Source organism: Aedes albopictus, chromosome 1 (assembly GCF_035046485.1).
Source record: "Aedes albopictus strain Foshan chromosome 1, AalbF5, whole genome shotgun sequence".
In the NCBI taxonomy this organism is placed as follows: domain Eukaryota; kingdom Metazoa; phylum Arthropoda; class Insecta; order Diptera; family Culicidae; genus Aedes; species Aedes albopictus.
This window is the reverse complement of record NC_085136.1, coordinates 40,038,158-40,057,897: the sequence shown is the minus strand read 5'-3', so window position 1 is coordinate 40,057,897 and position 19,740 is coordinate 40,038,158. Positions and strand designations below refer to the sequence as shown.

Here is a 19,740-nt window from a genome sequence, read left to right as displayed (position 1 = left end):
GAAGAACCATAAAACCAGAAAATCAAAAGACTAAAAGATTCAAAAAACCAAAACAAAGTCTGGAAAACTAGAAGAATAAAAGACCAAAAGACAAGAATAACACAACAAATCAGTAGATCTGTAAAATGGAACATCGTAAAATTCCAAAACTCGACCAAGAAAACCAAAAGACCAGAACATCGGCAGACTGAAAGTACGGAAAATGGTTTAACCAATAAGCAACTCTAAACGTCCGTCCCGTTTCCAAGCGATCCCAGCTTCAGTCGTTAAAATCGTGATTAGAAACGATTAGGTAAGATGCCTGGCAAGGCCTCCAATCTCATCACCTCCGTTTTTTTCTTGTACCGCCACTGCTGTCCAAATGAAATAAAACTCACACTCATTCGTCTTTTTTTCCTTCTGTTCTCTTGATTCGACTAATTTCAGACCTAACATGATACTTCCCATCGATCAGCGGCGTGGTTCAGCAGCAACTTGGTTGTCTTCCTCCTGGATTCTCCAGTCACCATCAGCAACAGCCTCAGCAGCAGCAGCAGCAAAGGCGCCAGGTGCCAAATGGAACTACCACCGGCATCAGTGTTACTACAGTGTTTGTCCGCTAAAAACCTTCTACCGCAAAGAGATTATCAAGATCCGATACGGCAGCAACAGCAGCAGCACGTTCGGTACGGATCAGGTGTGACGAGTTGTGGGTGTGATCTAGTGTCTAGTTGTTACTCAAAAGTGATTCGGTTTAGTTGAGAGTGTGTCTATCAGTGCAGTTTAGGTTAATCTTCTAGCAATATAGGTAGAATAATGTCCCAGCGGAAGAAGATCCTGTACGGGTTGTTCGGTATCATCATCGGGCTGTGCGTCGGGGCTCTCTTCCGGAACTATCGGACGCTGGAGATTGTCAGCATGTGCAACTCAATCAACAGTATGAAGCAGAAATGTAAGTAAAAAGGCTACTAAGCTTATCAAGATCTTGATCCCGTTTTGATTTGAGTTGTTGGCCCCTTTAATTCCGCCCACTAATACTTATGCGGCTACAGCCATAAACCATCTAGTTCACTTGTACTTTTAGTGTTTCATGCGGAAAAGTTTTCAAATTTGATTTGAATAGTTTCTATTTGTAAGGGTCCATAGACTCTTTTGGTCCATTTTTTCCCAAAGAAATTCAAGCGAGAATCTCCAAAGAATTTCCAGCAGGAATTCTTAAAAGAATTCCAGTGGGATTTTTCAAAGGAATTCGAAAAAGAATCCCCAAAGGATACCTAGGAGAAATCAGGTAAAATTATTCAGAAGGAATCTCTGTGGGAATTCCAGGAGAAATTTCTGAGAGAATTCTTAGAAGAATTTCCGAAAGAATTTCAAGAAGAATACCCGACAGAAGTCCAGAAGAAATTCCTGAAGGAATTCTAGTAGGAATCCTCAAAGGAATTGCATGAGGAATTCCATGAGGGATCTCCGAAAGAATTTCAGGAGGAATCTCCGAAGAAATTCGAAGAGGAATCCCCGAAGAAATTCCAGGAGGAGTCTCCGAAAGAATTCTAGGAGGAATCTCCGAAGGAACACCAGGAGAAATTCCAGAATAAATTCCAGGAAGAATCTCCGAGAGAATTTCAGAAGGAATCCACGAAAGAATTCTAGGATGAATCCCCGAAGGAATCCCCGGAAGAATTCTTTGAGTAATCCCTAAAGTAATGCCAGAAGGAATCTCCAAAGGAATTTCAAGAGGAATCACCAAAGGAATTTCAGGAGGAATCCACGAAGGATTATCAGAAGGAATCAGGAAGATTCACCGAAGGAATTCTAGGAGGTATCTTCGAAGGTAGTACAGGGGAACCGTTGAAGAAAGTCCAGGAAGAATCCCCGAAAAAATTGCAGGAGAATTCCGGTAGGAATCTCCGAAGGATTCGCAGGCAGAATCCTTGAAGGATTTCCAGCGGAATCTTCCAAAGGGAATCTTTCCAGGCAGGGGAAGGATTTGCAGGAGGTATCCCCTATATAATTCTTGGAGGAATTCTAGAAGGAAATCCTGGAGGAATATTTGTAGAAACACCATGGAAGATTCCTCAGAATACCCTGAAGATATGTTTGGTTATATCCGTAAGGAAATTATTGAAGAAACTCCTTCAAGATTCCCTGAAGGAACTCCTGTTAAAATCCTGAATGAGCTTCCGAAGAAATCTCTGATGTAACACCTCGAGAAATCCGTGATTCCTCCTGAAAAAATCTCAATCTTAACCTTCCTTAACTCGCGCAGTTGGCTACCTTCGTCGGCCCCACGCTCATGTTGAGTACGAATGCGATATTTTTTCAACGTGTTGTACAAAATACAACATCGCGATCACTCGAGAGTTAATATACAATCCAAATATAAAAAAAAAACAGGAGCGATTCCTGGAAGAATTTCCAAAAGAATTACTAACGGAACTTCTCGAGAAATTCCCCAAGGATATCCTGAATGAATCATAGAAGAAACTCGTATATAGGAATCCCTGAATAAACTTTTGGGAAAATCTCTGAATTCTTCTGGAGTTATACTTGGATCCTCCTATAAGATTCTTTAAAGGAACTCCTGGAGAGATTCAGGAGGAATCTCTGAAGAAGTATCGGCAAGCATTCCTGAAACACCTGGAGGAACTCCCGAACCAATTTCTATAAGAACTCCTGTAGCAATTTTTAAAGGAACTTCAGAAGGAATCCCTATACAGGAACACTTAGCCTTATTTCTTAAGTCCTCCGGCAGGAATTCCTGAAGAAACTTCTTACGGAATTCATGATTAATCTCCAGGACACACTCATGAATCCTCCTGAAAGAATCTCTGAAGGCACTTGTGGAAGGATATCTGAGCGAATTCCTGTTGAAATGGCTTAGGAAACTTCTGAAGGAATTCTTAGTAAACACCTTGAGGCATCCCTGAATCCTCCTGGAGCTATTAAGGGGATCCCTGAACGAACTCTTGGAAAGATCACCGAAGGAACTTCTGAAGCAATCCTAGAAAGAGTTCCTGAAGGAATCTCTGAAAAACTTTAATGAGGCATCCCGAAGTAACTTAAAGAGGAATCCCGAAGGAATTTCAGGGTGGGACTCTTCGAGAAATTCTAAAAGGGATGCTAGAAGGAATTCCTGTAGGAACCCTTGATGAAACTCGCAGAGTGATCCGTGAAGGATCTACTGGACCGATCCCTACAGAACGTCAGGAGAAATCCCTTGTTGGAATTCTAGAGGAATTTCTGTATGTTCACCTGCAGGAATCTCTGCGGAAACTTCTGGACTAGTTCCTTAAGAAACTTCTGAAGGAATTTCTGAAGGAAATTCAGAAAGAATCGCTGAAGGAACTCTCAGACTAATCTCTGGTGAACCTCCTTTAGATCCCTGAAGGATCCTCTGGATGAATCTCTGATGTAGTTCTAGGAGGCATCACTGAATCTTCCTGAAAGAATCTCTGAAGAAACTTCTGGAGAGATGTAGATCAATAATGAATGAAATCTAATGAGTTAAAAAACCACTTACAGTTTCATATTTGAATGGACACCCTGAAATTCCATTTGAATATCTTGAGAAGTTCTTAATATTAAGAGTCTTCTGCAGAGTTTGCTAATAGAAAGAAAAAATAGTCCAAAGTGCCAATGAGCAGACTTTAAATTGTCAGAACGTGCTGTTTTCCATTTAAATATCATAAGGACTTAACTTTTAATTGTAGCATATTTTTTTTATATTCGCTTAACAGAGCTATTTTAAAAATACGATCCGTTTTTGGATAATCTCATAAGCATCTGCTAGAGACTGGTTTTGACTAGTGTCTATAACTGCAAAACTAACGAATATGGATCATCGATTTTCTAATGATTTTCGCTAATGATCGTATTACATTTACAGATGGAAAAATTGATGATGAGAAATCAAAAAGTGCAGTTAAACTTACTTTGGTTCGTGCACTAATCATCACCGGCGCGAAAAATAAAAATCGGCGGCATGATAAACAGCGCCGCATGGCGCGCCGCTGATTCCTTGGTCGGTGCCGGCATGGGACAAAAAAGGGTTCCAGATTGAGGGGATCCCAGGAGTTTTCGGGGGATACCTGGAGATCTCAGGAGCGTTTTAAGACGTCTCAGAGGTTCCTGGAGGTCTCAGGTGCGTTTCAGGGAGTCTAATGGATTTAAGACGGTATTAGTGGTTCCTAGTCCCTGGGGCGCTTAAGAAGCTCTCAGGGAGGTTCCGGGCATCCCGGGGGCGTTTCGAGGGGTCTCAGGGGAGTTTTAGGTGACCCAAAGGAATTTCCTGGTCTCAGATACACTTCAGTTGGTCTCAAGGGCTTTTCAGGGGACCCAGGGAGGTACTCAAAAGCGTTTCAAGGAGCCTCAGGGGGCTCCAGGGATCACAATGGCGCTTCACACTATTGAATGGCCCCTGAAGTCCACCCACGTGATCCCTTTGAAATACCCCTGAGAACTCGTAAACTCCTGAAACCCCTCCAGGAAATCCTTTGAAACGCCCCTGAAACCTCCATGATCTCTTTGAAACCCCCTTAAAATCCCCGTAATCTATTTGAAATGCCCTTGTTACTCATTGGAATACCTATGGTTCCTGAAACACTCCTGAAAAGCCCTTGAATCGCTTCTGAAATGGCCCTGTAATTTCCATCAAAACGCCCTTGAAATCACCGTACTAAATTTGAAATGCCCCTGAAACCTCTTCAAACGTCTTTAAAAGGCTCTAGAAACCCTTGAAACACAGTGGTAAACTCCTTGAAGCACCCCTGACATACAATCAAACACTCGTAAAATTTCTTGGAATGCACTTTAAACCTTCCTGAAACCTTCTGAAGCCCTATTAGATGCCTCTAAAATGGCTTAAAATGCCCTGAAATGCCCCATGAAACCCGTTCTAACATTCTTCTAGTTCCTGAGATTCCCTCCTGAGTCGCCCTGAGCCCCTTGAAACGTCCCTCAAACCTCTAGAATGCTGTTGAAACTCCCCTGAAAACCCCGTAATCCCATTGAAACGCCAACAAAACCTGTCTGAACGCCCTTTACAGGCTCCTGAAATCCCCTGAAACAACCATCTGAAACGTTCCTGAAGCTCATTGGAACTACATTTTGTTGGGCTATCCAAACGCTTTCCAAACAGTTAACTCGTTCACAGATGAAGCGATCAGTCAGTTTGTAGTCCTTGCAGATCATGGTCAGAGGATGTTCATTAACCACGTAGACCAAATTTCGGCCATCTTAGAACCCCTCCTCCCCCCTAGTCCAGAGCAGAAGGGAATAACGACTGCATAACAAAATGTCGTATTTTGACAAAATAAATAAATAATGAAATTAGTTATTTTTATGTTATTAGCATAACACATCATGTTATAAAATTGTCTGTCATAAGCGCAAAATAACAAATATCATAACAAAATAATGTTCCTGGAAACTTTTTTGATAACATGTTTTGTTATATTAACAACTCAATAACAGTGAATTCTAAAAATATTTAAATAATACATTTTGAAAGTTGTGTGTTATTGATAATAATCAGAAGGTAAACTTTGTTATGATGTGAAATTTATATAAAGATATAATACATCGTAAATAACAAATCTAGCATTCACAGATCGCAAAAAGAGCGTTAAATTCTGTGTCATATGATGCATATGATAAGAGCGTAGGATATCACAATAACAACGTGAAGAACGTAAATATTGAATTTTGTAGTTTTAATATCAAAACTTGTTATTATTGTGCTATTTTTTGATCAAATAATGCACACTTTCAATCAAGCTCTCAATAGTACCATAATAACAAAACTTGTACTCAACAAAACATATTATTGAAATGTTATTTAATGAATGTATAACCATATCAATAGCTTGATCATAACAAAATTAGATTGTCCAACAAAATATGTTATTGGCGAAGTTATGTCTTGATAATTTAATAATTACAAATCATGATATAAAAACAGGTTATGTGATTTCTTAGTTATTAGTTTGATATTCTCCTCTGCTCGGGGTAGACTTTTGTCCATACAAACATTTTAAAGTTTGTATGGAGCGTAGATTTTGACCAGACCCGACCCCACCCCATAGTGTCTATGTATATGTGAAATGTCTGCATATCATTCTGTTCCATATGGTTTTGCGCCTCAGTAATGACATTCTCATCATATTGGTGCCTCTTTCAGTTGTGAATTCTTTTGGCACTTGATCTCGTTCAACCGTACATCTTCTTAGCTGTTCCTAGCGTATGACACTAGTCTTAAGCAATTTTCATTGGTACTGGAGTAAAGGCTTACCTTACCATTGATCAAATGGAAAACGTCTACTCCACAGACCCGATTGTTGATTTTTGCCTTTCTCGTACACCAAAGTGTACTAAAAGGCTATATATTCACTCAAAAAACGAATTTTCGATAGAAAGCTCGGAAGATGAAGTCACATATACCAATCAACTCAGTTCGACGAATTGAGATGATGTCTGTATGTGTGTATGTATGTCTGTGTACAAAAAGGTCACTCACTTGTAAGGCACTTTCCATTGGCCGATTTTTCGGATTATAGCTCGAATCGAACCGGAATTTTACCGCATTGTTTGCTATTGAAAATGGTCCGGATCGGTCAAGGCGTTCCGGAGCTATGGCCATTTGAGTGATCCGGACCAGCACCGGTAGAACTGGCCACATATAAAACTGAACCAAGTCCCATCATGCGACACATCAAACTGCGGCGATTTTTGTAACCTTCAGCATAATTGACAAATTTTGTTGCGGATATCAACACAGGAGACCGAAAATTCTACGATGTCGGTCCAAAATTCAAGATGGTGGTCTAAATTCAAAATGGTGGCTCCAAATTCAAGATTGCCAAGATGTTCGGAGTCCAAAAATGGCGACCCGAACATTCAAGATGGCGTTTTAAAATTTGAAATGGCGGTCTCAAATCCAAGATGGGGCTCCAAATTCAAGATGGCGGCTGTTTAAAGCAGTTTTAGACCCTAAATAAATGTAATATGGGTATATTTGGTATAGGGAAGATGTCCTCCTCTCCTCTTCTTGGCGTAACGTCCTCACTGGGACAAAGCCTGCTTCTCAGCTTAGTGTTCTATGAGCACTTCCACAGTTATTAACTGAGAGCTTGGGAAGATGTCTGGAGTCCAAAATGGCGACCGCAATTTGCAAAATGGTGGCCCAAACACAAAGGTGGCGGCTTCAAATTCAAGACCGAGGCTGTTTAATGACGTTTTAATCTCTAAATCCATGCCATATGGGTTTATTTGATATAGGGACGAATTCCGGACTCCAAAAAATGGTGACCAGCGTATCCAAGATGGCGATTAAAAATCCAAAATGGCGGCTCCAAATTCAAGATGGGGGCTGTTCATTTGAGTTCTGGGCTCTAAACCATGCAATATGGGTATATCTGGTATGGGGAAGAAGTGTGGAGTCCAAAAGTAAAGAACAGAATATTCAAGATGGCGAGTTCAAATCCAAAATTGCGGCTCAAAGTTCAAGATAGCGGCTTTTTGTTAAGGTGAAATGGGAGAGCGTCCAGGTGCATTTTCAACTCGCATTTTTGAGAGCATCCACAAAACGCCAGAAAACGGAAATGCTACTCAATGTTTATCACGAGTGAACACTCATTGCTTTTTCAGCTCTATTTGTCGTTTCGATGACGAGATCCGTGCTTTCGGTATTTGTAAGGCAGCCATTGTGACGGTCACCTTTGGATTCGCTCATATATGTCCTTAAGAGTTTGAGGCTCAAACATCAAAGCTACATAAATGATATGATGTCTGGTGCCATGCAATGGATTTTTGTTTAACGTATGAAAGTGCGGTATTCATCAACTGTCACTTGAGTTTTGATGGAATGTGTTTTCGAAGGCACGAGAAAGGCGCCATCACCGCTAGGTGGATTAATTAGGGTTTTTTAAATAAGAAAGTGAAATAACATTTCAATCATGCTGACCATCTTTGAGCGGCTTACGATGCTTTTTTTCTTTAGTAGACGCCCTCAATGGACAGCGTTAACGCCCGACTAGCCGTCGTAAATCTGCCCTAATTAGTGTAAACGACAAATATTCGACCCAAACCGGTTAGCATTGAATGTCTCTGGGTCACGCCCCGCAGTAGAAAAACAAAACCGAACACGCACACACCCGGGAACCACCAGGATTGGTATGGTGCAGCCAGAACAAAAAAAAATCGACCCCGAGCCATGTTTATAGGAAGCAAGTGAGAGCACGCACGCGAATTCGAAAACATTCCACGCCTGTTCGCTATTTTGCTATACAAAATGTTCCAAGGAAGAATGTTGTTTTCTAGAAATCAGTTCACAGTTCACGACTCCCGGACCTCCCGCACATTTTTTGTGCGAGAACTGAAACGGCAGATGAGCGGGAAATTCGATCGTTGATGCTGTCATTGCCGGCTCAAGAGGGAGATGCTAGCCGATCTTCTGAGAAGTCGTCATAGAACGCCGCCACCAGACAAGACGGGGAACACATGTGCGCAAGCTACAGCTCTATCACATTTGCGTGGGAATGCACTCCGACCGACCGAACGAACTCACATTGTATGCTAGAAGAAGGATCAAGTAGGGAAATGCTCAATAAAAATAAACGCACTGATTGATTACCCTCGTCATGTTGGAACGAGTGCACAAGTTTGTCACAAGTTAATTGCGAGACAGCGTAGCGACTCGCATGATCTTGATTGAAACGTGCACGACACCTACGGAGATGTTGACGCTGACCAGCGAGCGATGCACTAACCGACCTCCACGGACTTGTCATCGTCTTAATCCAGCCCAGTTGATTGGATAATCGCGCATATGTGCCATTCAATAGAGAGACTTCATTCGATCCGATGAACACACGGCCGGCGATTGTCCACGTCTCCTCGGATTCACATTGTTGTACCAAGTCGAAGACGGAGAATAGAATTAGTTCCATTCACAGACAGTACGAGGTTAAGGCAGCCCTCGCAGCACCGTACCCCCGGCGATGGCGACAAACGATGGATAGTGTACCTAATGGTTCGTCGTATTTTTAGATTGATATGATCCGACGAGAGTATGGTTCCAGCAGGCAGACACTTGAAAGGTTCTGTGCCCTGGAAAGCTGGACCGATTGGCAGCCTGGCAGCCAGTCGTGTAACACAAGCGGGGGAGAAGAATAACAGAAAAAAAAATCTTCCATATGTCTAGCTTCAACAACCTCAGTATGGATGTTAGCGTCGATTAACTTATCTACGTTGACTGATGGACTGGTTGTGTGTGGCACAGATTGAGGTAGGGGGTCTCCCCAGCTCTCTGCGTTAGAGACATTACAACTTTTTATGCTATATTTATGATGCATTAATGGAAAAAGTAAGCCGCTCGAAGATTATGACATCAAATGCATGTAGATGAAGCTTCTGTTTGCGTTGCTTTCATTTATGTAATGAAACTGAATAATGTTTCACTATTTGTAAATAATTATTAGCTTGCATCGTTGTCCTGTGATAGCATTTAGAATTGTCACGATTTGCTAAGACACGTCTTTCAGACACCGCCCCAGTAAATCTACCTCTTGCACGCAGGCTCTAATCCTCCCTGGAACTGTATCTATCCACGAAGCAGTGAGCACGGCAGCGCGAGAAGTGATAGGTATTGCCACAAGACCACTTAGGCAAGATTGGTTCGATGAGAAGTTCCAGAAGGTTACTGTTTAGACGAGGATTGGAAGAATCGAATGTTAGTATGTCTGGTACTCCGCAGAATACCGAGTAGTACAAGAAAACTGAAGCAGCCAAGAAAAGCATTCGCCGTAGAAAAAGCAGCAGTATGATGCAAATATCATTCATTACAACGTCGCAGTACAGTATGGAACAAAATGATATGCGAAAATTTTACGCATCTGTCCACAGATACTTGGCACTTGAAAGGCTACAACTCGTAGCGGTGAGTCTACGCCATATGAAGCATTCGTTTCCACTGGTCTCGGTCCTGGGCCAACCGCTTCAAGTCGCCCTGAACATTTAGAGTCAATCCTTAGGTCCTCCTCTATTGCAAAAAGCGTGTGCGTGGCCTACTACGAGACCGAGGGCACCGCTCTGGTTATCTCCTAAATATAATCTTGATTTATCGACTGTAAAGTTTTCTATCAAATATGGTTTGGCTTGCAGTCCCTCAAATCAAAAGGAAACAGAGGTTATCTATTTTCCGACGTTTCGGCGCAATGTATTTTGCCTTCTTCTTGGGATCATAGAGTTCTGTTTTTTGTCATTGTCTGTTTGATTTTTACATAAAATTGTCCTATTTTTGTTCGTCGCATCACGTTGAAGTTCAAGTTCACTCACTGCTACCGAAGCAGTGAGTGAACTTGAACTTCAACGTGATGCGACGAACAAAAATAGGACAATTTTATGTAAAAATCAAACAGACAATGACAAAAAACAGAACTCTATGATCCCAAGAAGAAGGCAAAATACATTGCGCCGAAACGTCGGAAAATAGATAACCTCTGTTTCCTTTTGATTTGAGGGACTGCAAGCCAAACCATATTACTCCTAAATATAGTTTTATCTTGTCGTTCCTCCGGCATACTACCTACGTGCCCAGCTCACCGCAGCCTGCCGTATTTTGTTCGCCTCTTTTCATCTCTGTATATACTTGGTACAATTCGTAGTTCATACGCCGCCAGATGCCATCCTCTAGTTAACCGACGAGTATTGTTCACAGCACTTCAAGTTTCAAAGGCTCTCTAATCCAATGTGATTTAAAGAAGGTGAGGAGGAGGTTGCAGTACGCTTGTGTTAGTAGAAATCCTAACATAAACAAATTCGGAGGGGAGGGCATGACGTCATACCGGCTTATCACTAGACCGAACCGACCGAACCATTTGATTTCCGTAGAACATTCGTTTCTGAGAGATGTATTACGCAATACTACACAAATTTGCACAAATAAATTTACACCGGAAAAATACTTGTTCATCGATTCTCCCATCTGAAATTGAAACAAATGATGAAGTTAACACTTTGAAACTGCATCTCCTCCATTTTGTTCTAGTATGGAATCCACTGCTTTCAGCAACATTTTTCCCCGATAATAGTGGCTTCCTGGCCAGTTGGCATGCATCTTTCAGTTCGCGTATGAGTCTATCACATCCTTTTTAGCATTTTCTCGTCCTACAATAAATTAAATGTGAAGAAAAATCAGAATAAAGTTAATATAGAAAAGTTTACCTACGCTAGCAGAGTCTCACACAGGCGACATTTTTTTTCCATGTTTGTGTATGCTTGCATAACAAGTGGCATGTCTCCCTTGGAAACAAGAGCGCAGTCACACTTTTGAAATGATCGACACAAAGTGAAATCAAATTTGCGAATGCTCTGTCATCCTCTTTTTATTATTGAAGATGCGTTATGATATTGGTCCCCCAACAATGTTTTAATGAAAGCATGGTTTAAAATTAAGAGTCTATGTAAGATACAAACTTGGGTACAAAAAATATGCTAAAATAAAGATTGTTGTACTTTTGTCAGAATTATGCTCAAAAGTGTGTACATCATTTTAAGAGTGACGCTCTTTTCGTGAAAATTTGATAACAACTTTTATGACGTCGGTCGTTGTCAAGAAAGATTAGGTTGCTATGAATGAAGGGGAAATATGTGCACTAACACATGTAAACTTTAGTGTATTATACAAAACGATCTCTTCACCTTATTTACATCACATTGTCTCTAATCAACTTCTCTCAAGGGCCACGATTTATAGCCGTATAACGACTGGAAAAAACAAAGTATAGTACAACGCGAGTTTTGTCTTCATTTGCAGCCGACGGGTTTCACAGACCGAAATAAGCCCGATTCGTATCCACAATCAGTCATTATCGCACGTCACTAGAGTACCGCAACAAAACATATCGTCCACAACACCAAATCTTTCACCACCTAGCGACGAAGTGTGCTACTACTACCACGGCCGGACCGACGTTGACCACCAACAATCATGTACACAATCTCCCTATTAAAAGATATAATCGCTTCTTCCACGGCCAAACCGAATCACATCGCTCCATCGCTTCTTCCAGTGCTATGTTGAACAGTTAGTTCGAAAACGCATCGCCCTGCTCCTTTCCGTCTGTGATGACGGAATTCCATCCGCATACCGTACTCTTGATTTAGATCCGTCGAGCGTCGCACGAATTATTCTAATCAGTCTCACCGGAAAACCATGTTCAACCATTGTGGAGTTATCTCCTCACTGAATTGTTCGTCGCCTTGAAATCAATAAACATATAGACCCATCATATGTTTAAAGACAAACCCTAGGGGAATGCGACGAGTCAATTCCCAGATAATAGCTTGGAAAAATTCCTAAAGGGTTTCTAGGAGGATTTCCTGGAGTAGTTTTTAAAGAACTCCCAAAAACTTCTCGGAGGAACTCCTGAAAGGAATTTCTAGAAGCACAGCTCGAGAAACTTTTATGAAAATTCCTGGAGGGACTGTAAGTGAATATCTGCTGGTTTTGCTGTAAGAATTTCTGGCGAACTTCCGAGAAAGCTTCTGAGAGAACTCCCAAAAGAATTGGTGAAGGAGTTTTGAAAGACATTCCTGAGGAATTTCTGTGTGTGCCGAAGGAGTATTGGGATGAATTTCTGGAGAAACTTCTGGCAGCTTTTTTGAAAGAACACCTAGGAAGATTCCACAGAAATGCATATGAAAGAAATTCCAAAGAAGTATCCTGGAAAATTTATGAATACAGCTCTGAAAAATTAATATAAGATTTGCTGGAAGAATTTTTCAAATCACTTTTGAAATAACTTTGTGAGAAACTTCTGGAAGAACTCTTCAAGAAGCTTCTGAAAGATTCTTCGGTATAATACCTGGTAGGATTCTTGGAGTAATGCTTCTAATAATCCCAGAGGAATTCCTGGAAGAACTCTCGGAGAATATTTTTGAAGAATTTCCCGAAGAATTTATGGAAAAATTTTACAATAAACTTCTCTAAGAACTAACAAAGGAACTTCAGGAAAAACTCTTGGAGGAATTCTTAAAAGAATTTCCAGAAGACTTTTGAATGAATGTTTAGAAGCTGTATTAAAAAAATACTGTGGAACTTTTGGGAAAGTCTTACAGAAATTTCTCAAAGAATTTACGTGCAAAAATTATCGGAGAAACTTCAGGAACTCCAGTACCGGCGCGAAAACTTGAAGCATTGAAGGCAAAGTGCGTTTCATGGATAGATTGAGAGATAAATTTGTGGAAAAATTACCACTTGCTTTGGTGGGACTCGAACCCACGACTCCGTATCGCTGGTCCAGTGCTTTATCCAACAAATCCACAGTACATGCTACGATTCTGTCGAATAGAAAGTCAAGCTAGATTCGAAGTGTCAGCCTAACTAGGTCATCTTTTACAACTTTTTCTCTCGTTCGGCCTTCTCGGATGGCCATCTCTCGCACTCTCGCGGCCAGGGATGGGAACACTCACTTGCAAAGAGTTACACTCACTTGCTATTTTCTCAGAAGCATGCAATCCAGAAACAATGTATGACCGACTCTTTCCTTATGGTTTGGTCTAAAAGTTTGCCGAATAGAGTAGGGGTCGCACACGCATCTCAAAGTCGCGACAGGGCTGTGAAAGCGACTCTCCACGAGGTGAGTTTAATTTACATTCACCTCGTGGAGAGTTGCCTTCGCAGCTCCCTCACGACTCATACCAAAGTGTGCGACCTCTACTCTATTCGGCAAAGTTTTAGATGAAACCACAAGGCAAAAGTCGCCCATACATCATTTCTTGATTGCACGCTTCTGAGCTGAGAAAACTGCAAGTGAGTATAACTCTTTGCAAGTGAGTGTTCCCATCCTTGCTCGCGGCCTACAAACAACAAGTGTGAACTTATTGTTTTTAGAATGTACAGGGGATAGACAAAATGATCGGGACAGGCAAAATTTTCACTTTTCAAAAAGTGTTCAACTAGCTGTAACTTTTCGAAAAAGTGCATCAAATATTCTCAAATTTTTACTGTAAGTTCATCAACTAGATGTGTATCAGTGGTCCAAAATTAGAAAAGATCGGGCCATTCTCCACGAAGTTATAAAGATTCTTGAAAAAGGTAAAATTATCCGATAGCCAACTTTGAGCTGTTATATCTCCGGATTCAATGAACCGATTGAAATGAAATTTTGACCATTTATGACTTATATAATGAGCTACGAAAAACCATTGACGTAAGAAAATTATAACGTTTAGATTATTTTTCTAATAAAACACCAAATTTTCCAAAATATCAACATCGTTTCAAAATTCAAGATGCAAATTATAGTTCATTTGATCTCCCTCTAATTGACTTATATATAAATGTGTTTTGAAGGAAAGTAACAACAAAGCCACTAATAAATTCAAAAAGTTATAAAATGCATATTAAAAATGGACCAATTTACTAAAAAATCGTGAAAAAAATAATATTGCTATAATTTTGTCTCTTGTTAAAAATTGCAAGTTAAGTCAGATGTTTTCCAGAGTACATTATATAAGTAATAAATGGTCAAAATTTTATTTCAATCGGTTCATTGAATCCGGAGATATAACAGCTCAAAGTTGACTATCGAATGATTTTACCTTCTTCAAGAATCTTTATAACTTCGTGGAGAATGGCCCGATCTTTTTCAAATTTGAACCACTGATGCACAACTAGTTGATGCACTCACAGTAAAAATTTGAGAATATTTGATGCTCTTTTCGAAAAGTTACAGCTAGTTGAACATTTTTTGAAAAGTGAAAATTTTGCATGTCCCGATCATTTTGTCTATCCCCTGTAGATATTGAAGCTGGACTGACACATGCTTCGTCATCGACCATCTTATCGAAGTATGTTCGGTGTATTCGTTGAGCCCTCAACACAGTTGGGCGCTCTGCTGACCAACTGCATTAGCCGCTCTTTAGAATTAAAAAAAAAACTTCTAACAGGACTCTCGCAACAATTGTGGAAGAAATTTTCGGGGACCTGCTGGAAGAAAATCCGCAGAAATATTTGTAAGAATTCCCACCAGAACTTCCAGAAAATTTTTCAGAAAAACATTTGGAAGAACGTCGTGAAAATCTTCTGCAGGAACTCCCGGAAAATCTGGAAAAAATCTCGGAGCAATTTCATAGAGGAGCTTCTGGAAGAATTACCGCACGCACATCTGCCTAGCTTTGAAACTCTATCTGAATACTATTGGAGGTGCTAGCGGAATAACTTCTTGACGAGATCCACGAAAAAATGCTGTAAAATGAATGAATTCCCGAGAGAACTTCTGGAATAATCTATCTATATATTATAAGAATCAAAATAAAATCTACTTTGGCGACTACTTTTGGTCGCAGTCAAAGATACGCGCGAGATAGTCGCCTAAGGCAACAGACCTGGTTTTCAAATTTTCCATCATAGTTATCTTTGATATTTTATGGAAAAAGTACACCACGTGGTCGGGTGATGTGATGACTGCTGCGACTGCACGTGGTATTTGCACTGCGATTGAATTTATTCCATCTTCCAAGGCCCGGAAAAGTAGTCACCATAAATGTGTTTTTCATGCAACGCACAATATATAAAAATGCAGTGGCATACGTGGGACCGCGCATAACTTGCGAACGGATGGTCCGATTTGGGTCGTCTAAGTTTTGTTCTGTTAGTTTTCACCCAAGGAAGGTTTATGAGGCAAACAATATGGGAAAATTGAGAGTTTTTGAAAATCGGATTTTAATACATTCTGAACGGGGACTTGGGCTTGGCTAGGTACTTGAAACGTCAAAAAACGCAGTAGGCAAGACAAAGTTTGCCGGGTACAGCTAGTTTTCAAAAAAAAAATAAATAATAAAGTAGAAGTCCCAGCAGAACTTGCAAAACAATGTTTAGCAATATGAAGCGGACTTGGAGTGATGGTTAAAGCACGTGACTACCACGCCAAGGACCTGGGATCGAATCCCACTCCCGATGTACTCAAGTTAGAATTTTGGTGCTGTAATATAATTGATTTGACATGATAATATCTCAACCCAACAACATGATAAAATTTGAGGGTGTTCTGCAAATATGTTTCACTGGCCAAGGCAAGATTTCCAAAGCCGTTCGCGAGGATTAATTGAAAAAAAATTGCGACAATTCCTTCTAGGATTGTAGGATTTCATCTTACAATTTCTCCCGAGTATCCCGAAGGGATTCGTTTTAGGATTTATATAGGAATTCATCCCGGTATTTCATCCAAGATTATTGCTGGGATCCCTTCATCCTGGCATTTCTGTTTGAATGTTTACAGAGGTTACTCACGGGATTCCCAAAGCGATTCCTCCCGAAAGTCTTTCAAGAAATCCGTCCGGAAATTTTTCAGGGGTTCCTTTCGGATTTTTTTTTTTGAAAATATCGCATCAAGGATTCCTCGTGGGATCCCTCCAGAAATTCTATTATAAATTACTTAATCAATTCCCGAATAAAATCAAGATTTTTTTATCCTGGAATTCTATTGGGAATTCCTCCTGAAATTCTTTGATTTATTCCTCTCGGGATGTCTTCCGGGATTCTTTCCGGGTTTTTATCACAGATTATTCTCAAGATTTCATCAGGGATTTCTTCCGGAATTTCTTCAGAGATATTGTCTGACATTTCATTAGGCATTCCTCTGAGAATTCATCCATTGAGACCTCCCGAGATTTTTCTTTAATTTCACCCAAGTTTCCTTTAGATTTCTCTTAAGATTCCTTCAGGGAATCTTCTAAGGATTTTTCCTTGGAATTCATTAGAGATTTTTCCCTGGATTGCTTTCGGGAAGTTCTGCCGGGATTCATAAAGAAATTTCTTTGGGGACTCATCCAGGATTTTTTTGTAAGATTCCTCTAGAGATTCTATCAGGGGTTCCTCCCTGAATTTCATTAGAGATTCCTGTCGGGATTTCTTAATTTATTTCTCTTGAGATTATTTTATAGATTTCTTCAGGCATTTCTACTGGGATTCCACACGGCATTCTTTCCAAGATACTATCATTGATACTTGCCGAGTTTTCTATAGATATTTCCCCTGGGGTTGATTTAGATGTACCCCCCGAGTTCTGTCAATAAATCGTTCAAAAAAATATAAGGAATGAGATTTCTCTAAGGATTCTTTCATTGATTCCTCCACAATTCTTTCAGAGATCTCGCTCGGAATGCTTCTTTAATTCCTAGAGAATATTCAAGAGGGTTTCTTTTAAGACTCTTTTAGAGATTACTAAAAGAGATTTATTTTCGATTCCTAAAGATATTTCTCCCAAGTTTTTTTTTTATTGCTGCAGGAGTCCTTCCTGAATTCTTTTATTGATTCTTCTCGTGATTTCTTTAGGGGATTTCTGCAAAAAATATTTCAGTTATTCTTTTTAGCATTCCCTTAAGATTCATTGAGAGATGTCTCCCAAGACCCTTTCATTGATTTCTTCGTAGATTTCTCTCGCGATTCCTTCCGACATTTTTTTTTCTTGATTTCTTCTGTGTTCTTTTAGAGTTTCCTTCAGATGTTTTTCTCGTGATTTCTTCGTTGGTTTTTCCGGGATTTCCAATAGGATTTTTTTTTTCAGAGAATCCTCTCGAGACTCTTGCAGGAATTCCTCTCTGGATTATATCCTAGATTTATCCTGAGATTCCATCCGAGATGTATCTTTCTCTTCCTCTAGGATTCTTTCACGGACTCCTATTCAGTTTATTTCAGTTCTTTCATGGATTGCTCCTGGGATTACTTTCTTATGCAAAGATTTCTACCGGATTATTCAAGGAGTTTCTTAAGATAAACCTTCCGGTAATTGTCCCGGGATTCCTCCAGATTTTTCTTTGGGGATTCCTTCAAGGATTTCTGCCGGACTTACTAGGGATCAAATAATTTGTTTAGATTTGTGCTGAAATAAAACTCGAGAAAATTATCAAATGTTGAGGACCTACATTGAATATTGTGTTTGTAACTGCACCATAGACTTCTGGTTTATTTTATTTTATTTACAGGGGATGGCCAAAATGTTTGGGATAGGCAACTTTTTTTCTCCCACAAAAAAATGGAACATGCTGTAACTTTTCATAGCGTACATCAAAAAATCTCAAATTTTGACTGTTTGTCAACCTTTTATATGTGCATCATTGGTACAAATTTGGGCTCGATTGATTAATTTTTCGCGAAGTATGACACTAATATTTAGACAACTAATTTTTGAACTGTCATATCTCGGCAATCAGTGAACCGATTTGGATGAATTTTTTAACGTTTATCAACAATATATTGGTACTTAATACAACGTTATAAAATGTAATATTTTCTCCCGGCGAATTGAGTTAAATCGGATGGAAATTTTTACCCATATAGAGGAAAATAAGTCAAATTTACAATACCACACAAAAATTACTAAATGTGTTCTTTCTTCAATCTTAATAAGCTCTAATATATCTAATTAGAGATAACTTGAGAACAGAAGTGGAAAATCTTTGGATATCAACACTAAAATTTATTGACATTGATGTAAAAAAAATATTTTTTTTCTTGAAAAATCCAAAAAGTGCCAATCCATGATAATTTTTTTCAACGTTTAAAAAGTACCTATGTTTTAATAGTTTGTAAAGCATTTACATATTGTTAGTGTACGTTCAAAATTTTATTCAATTCGGTTCACTGGTTTCCGAGATATGATACCTCAAAAATGAGTTGTCTAAAAAATAGTGTTTTACCCGACCGGTTCCAACTTTACGAAATATTAATCAATCGAGCCCAAATTTGTACCAGTGATGCACACATAATAGGTTGACAAACAGTCAAAATTTGAGATTTTTTGATGCACTCTATGAAAAGTTATAGCTTGTTGAACTTTTTTGTGAGAGAAAAAAAAAAGTTATTTTTTTTTTTTTTAATCCTTAACCTCGAAACAGCCGCGAGTACTTCGGCTTCCCAAACTAACATAGTTTTAAGGCAGTAATAAATTGTAAAATGTAAAATCATTGTAAAAAAAAGCAAAAGATTTCGGCTCAGTTATGCCCATGTGGCGCCCGAGCCTGCCAAATAAATGAATAAGTAAAAAAAAAAAAAGTTGCCTATCCCAAACATTTTGGCCATCCCCTGTATGTTTATTTTATTGGCACTAGTATATTGATGAAACATTTTTTTTCGGAGCTGGGGTTGCAAGGTGATTCAATAAGATTTTAGAAAGACTAGAGGGGGTTTTAGATAAATTTTAGGAGGTTTCAAGGTACCGTTGGCGTTGGTGTGTTCGATTGTATAATGAAACTTTTTCGTGGTGACTTGTCAGTCTTGACAAAAATAAAACACTTTTATTTCATTTTGTCCGTCGTTTCAATCCGTTTTGGACCTTCTTCAGAAACTCAGTAGTTACAGTGCTCTCGACCAGTGTGGTTCGGTAGCTAAATCCTGTAGCTGAGAAAATTCGAACCAAAACAACAGATAGAAGTTCTACCAAACCACACAGGACAAGAACACTCCTGTAACAATTGAGTCCCTGAAAAAGGTTCCAATCGGACCGAAACGTCGGACAAAATACAATAAAAGTTTCATTTTTTTTTCATTTTTGTCAAGACTGACAAGCCATCACAAAAAGTTTCAATATACTTCGGTCCGCTAAGTATTAGGAATTTTAGAAAGTAGGGGGATTTCAATGGACCAAAGAACTGCAGACTATTTTGAAAACTGTGTTCCCATGAATGTAACTAACTTTTGTATTTAAGGACAAACGTCTTGAAATCCCGCTTCAACATTGCATCAAAACTTCAGACGCACAA

The 19,740-nt window shown here is 39.5% G+C and overlaps 1 protein-coding gene across 2 annotated transcripts in view; it reads left to right on the top strand.

Annotated features, from left to right (window-relative positions):
* The window catches only part of LOC109413155 (chondroitin sulfate synthase 1-like), a 74,511-nt gene that overhangs the window by 31,802 nt on the left and 22,969 nt on the right, over nucleotides 1-19,740 (top strand). For both annotated transcript variants that reach the window (XM_062844400.1, XM_062844399.1), the window contains exon 2: nucleotides 427-931. In XM_062844400.1, the coding sequence (XP_062700384.1) occupies nucleotides 796-931 (136 nt within the window). In that variant the 5' untranslated portion in view covers nucleotides 427-795. The remainder of the gene's footprint in view (nucleotides 1-426; nucleotides 932-19,740) is intronic.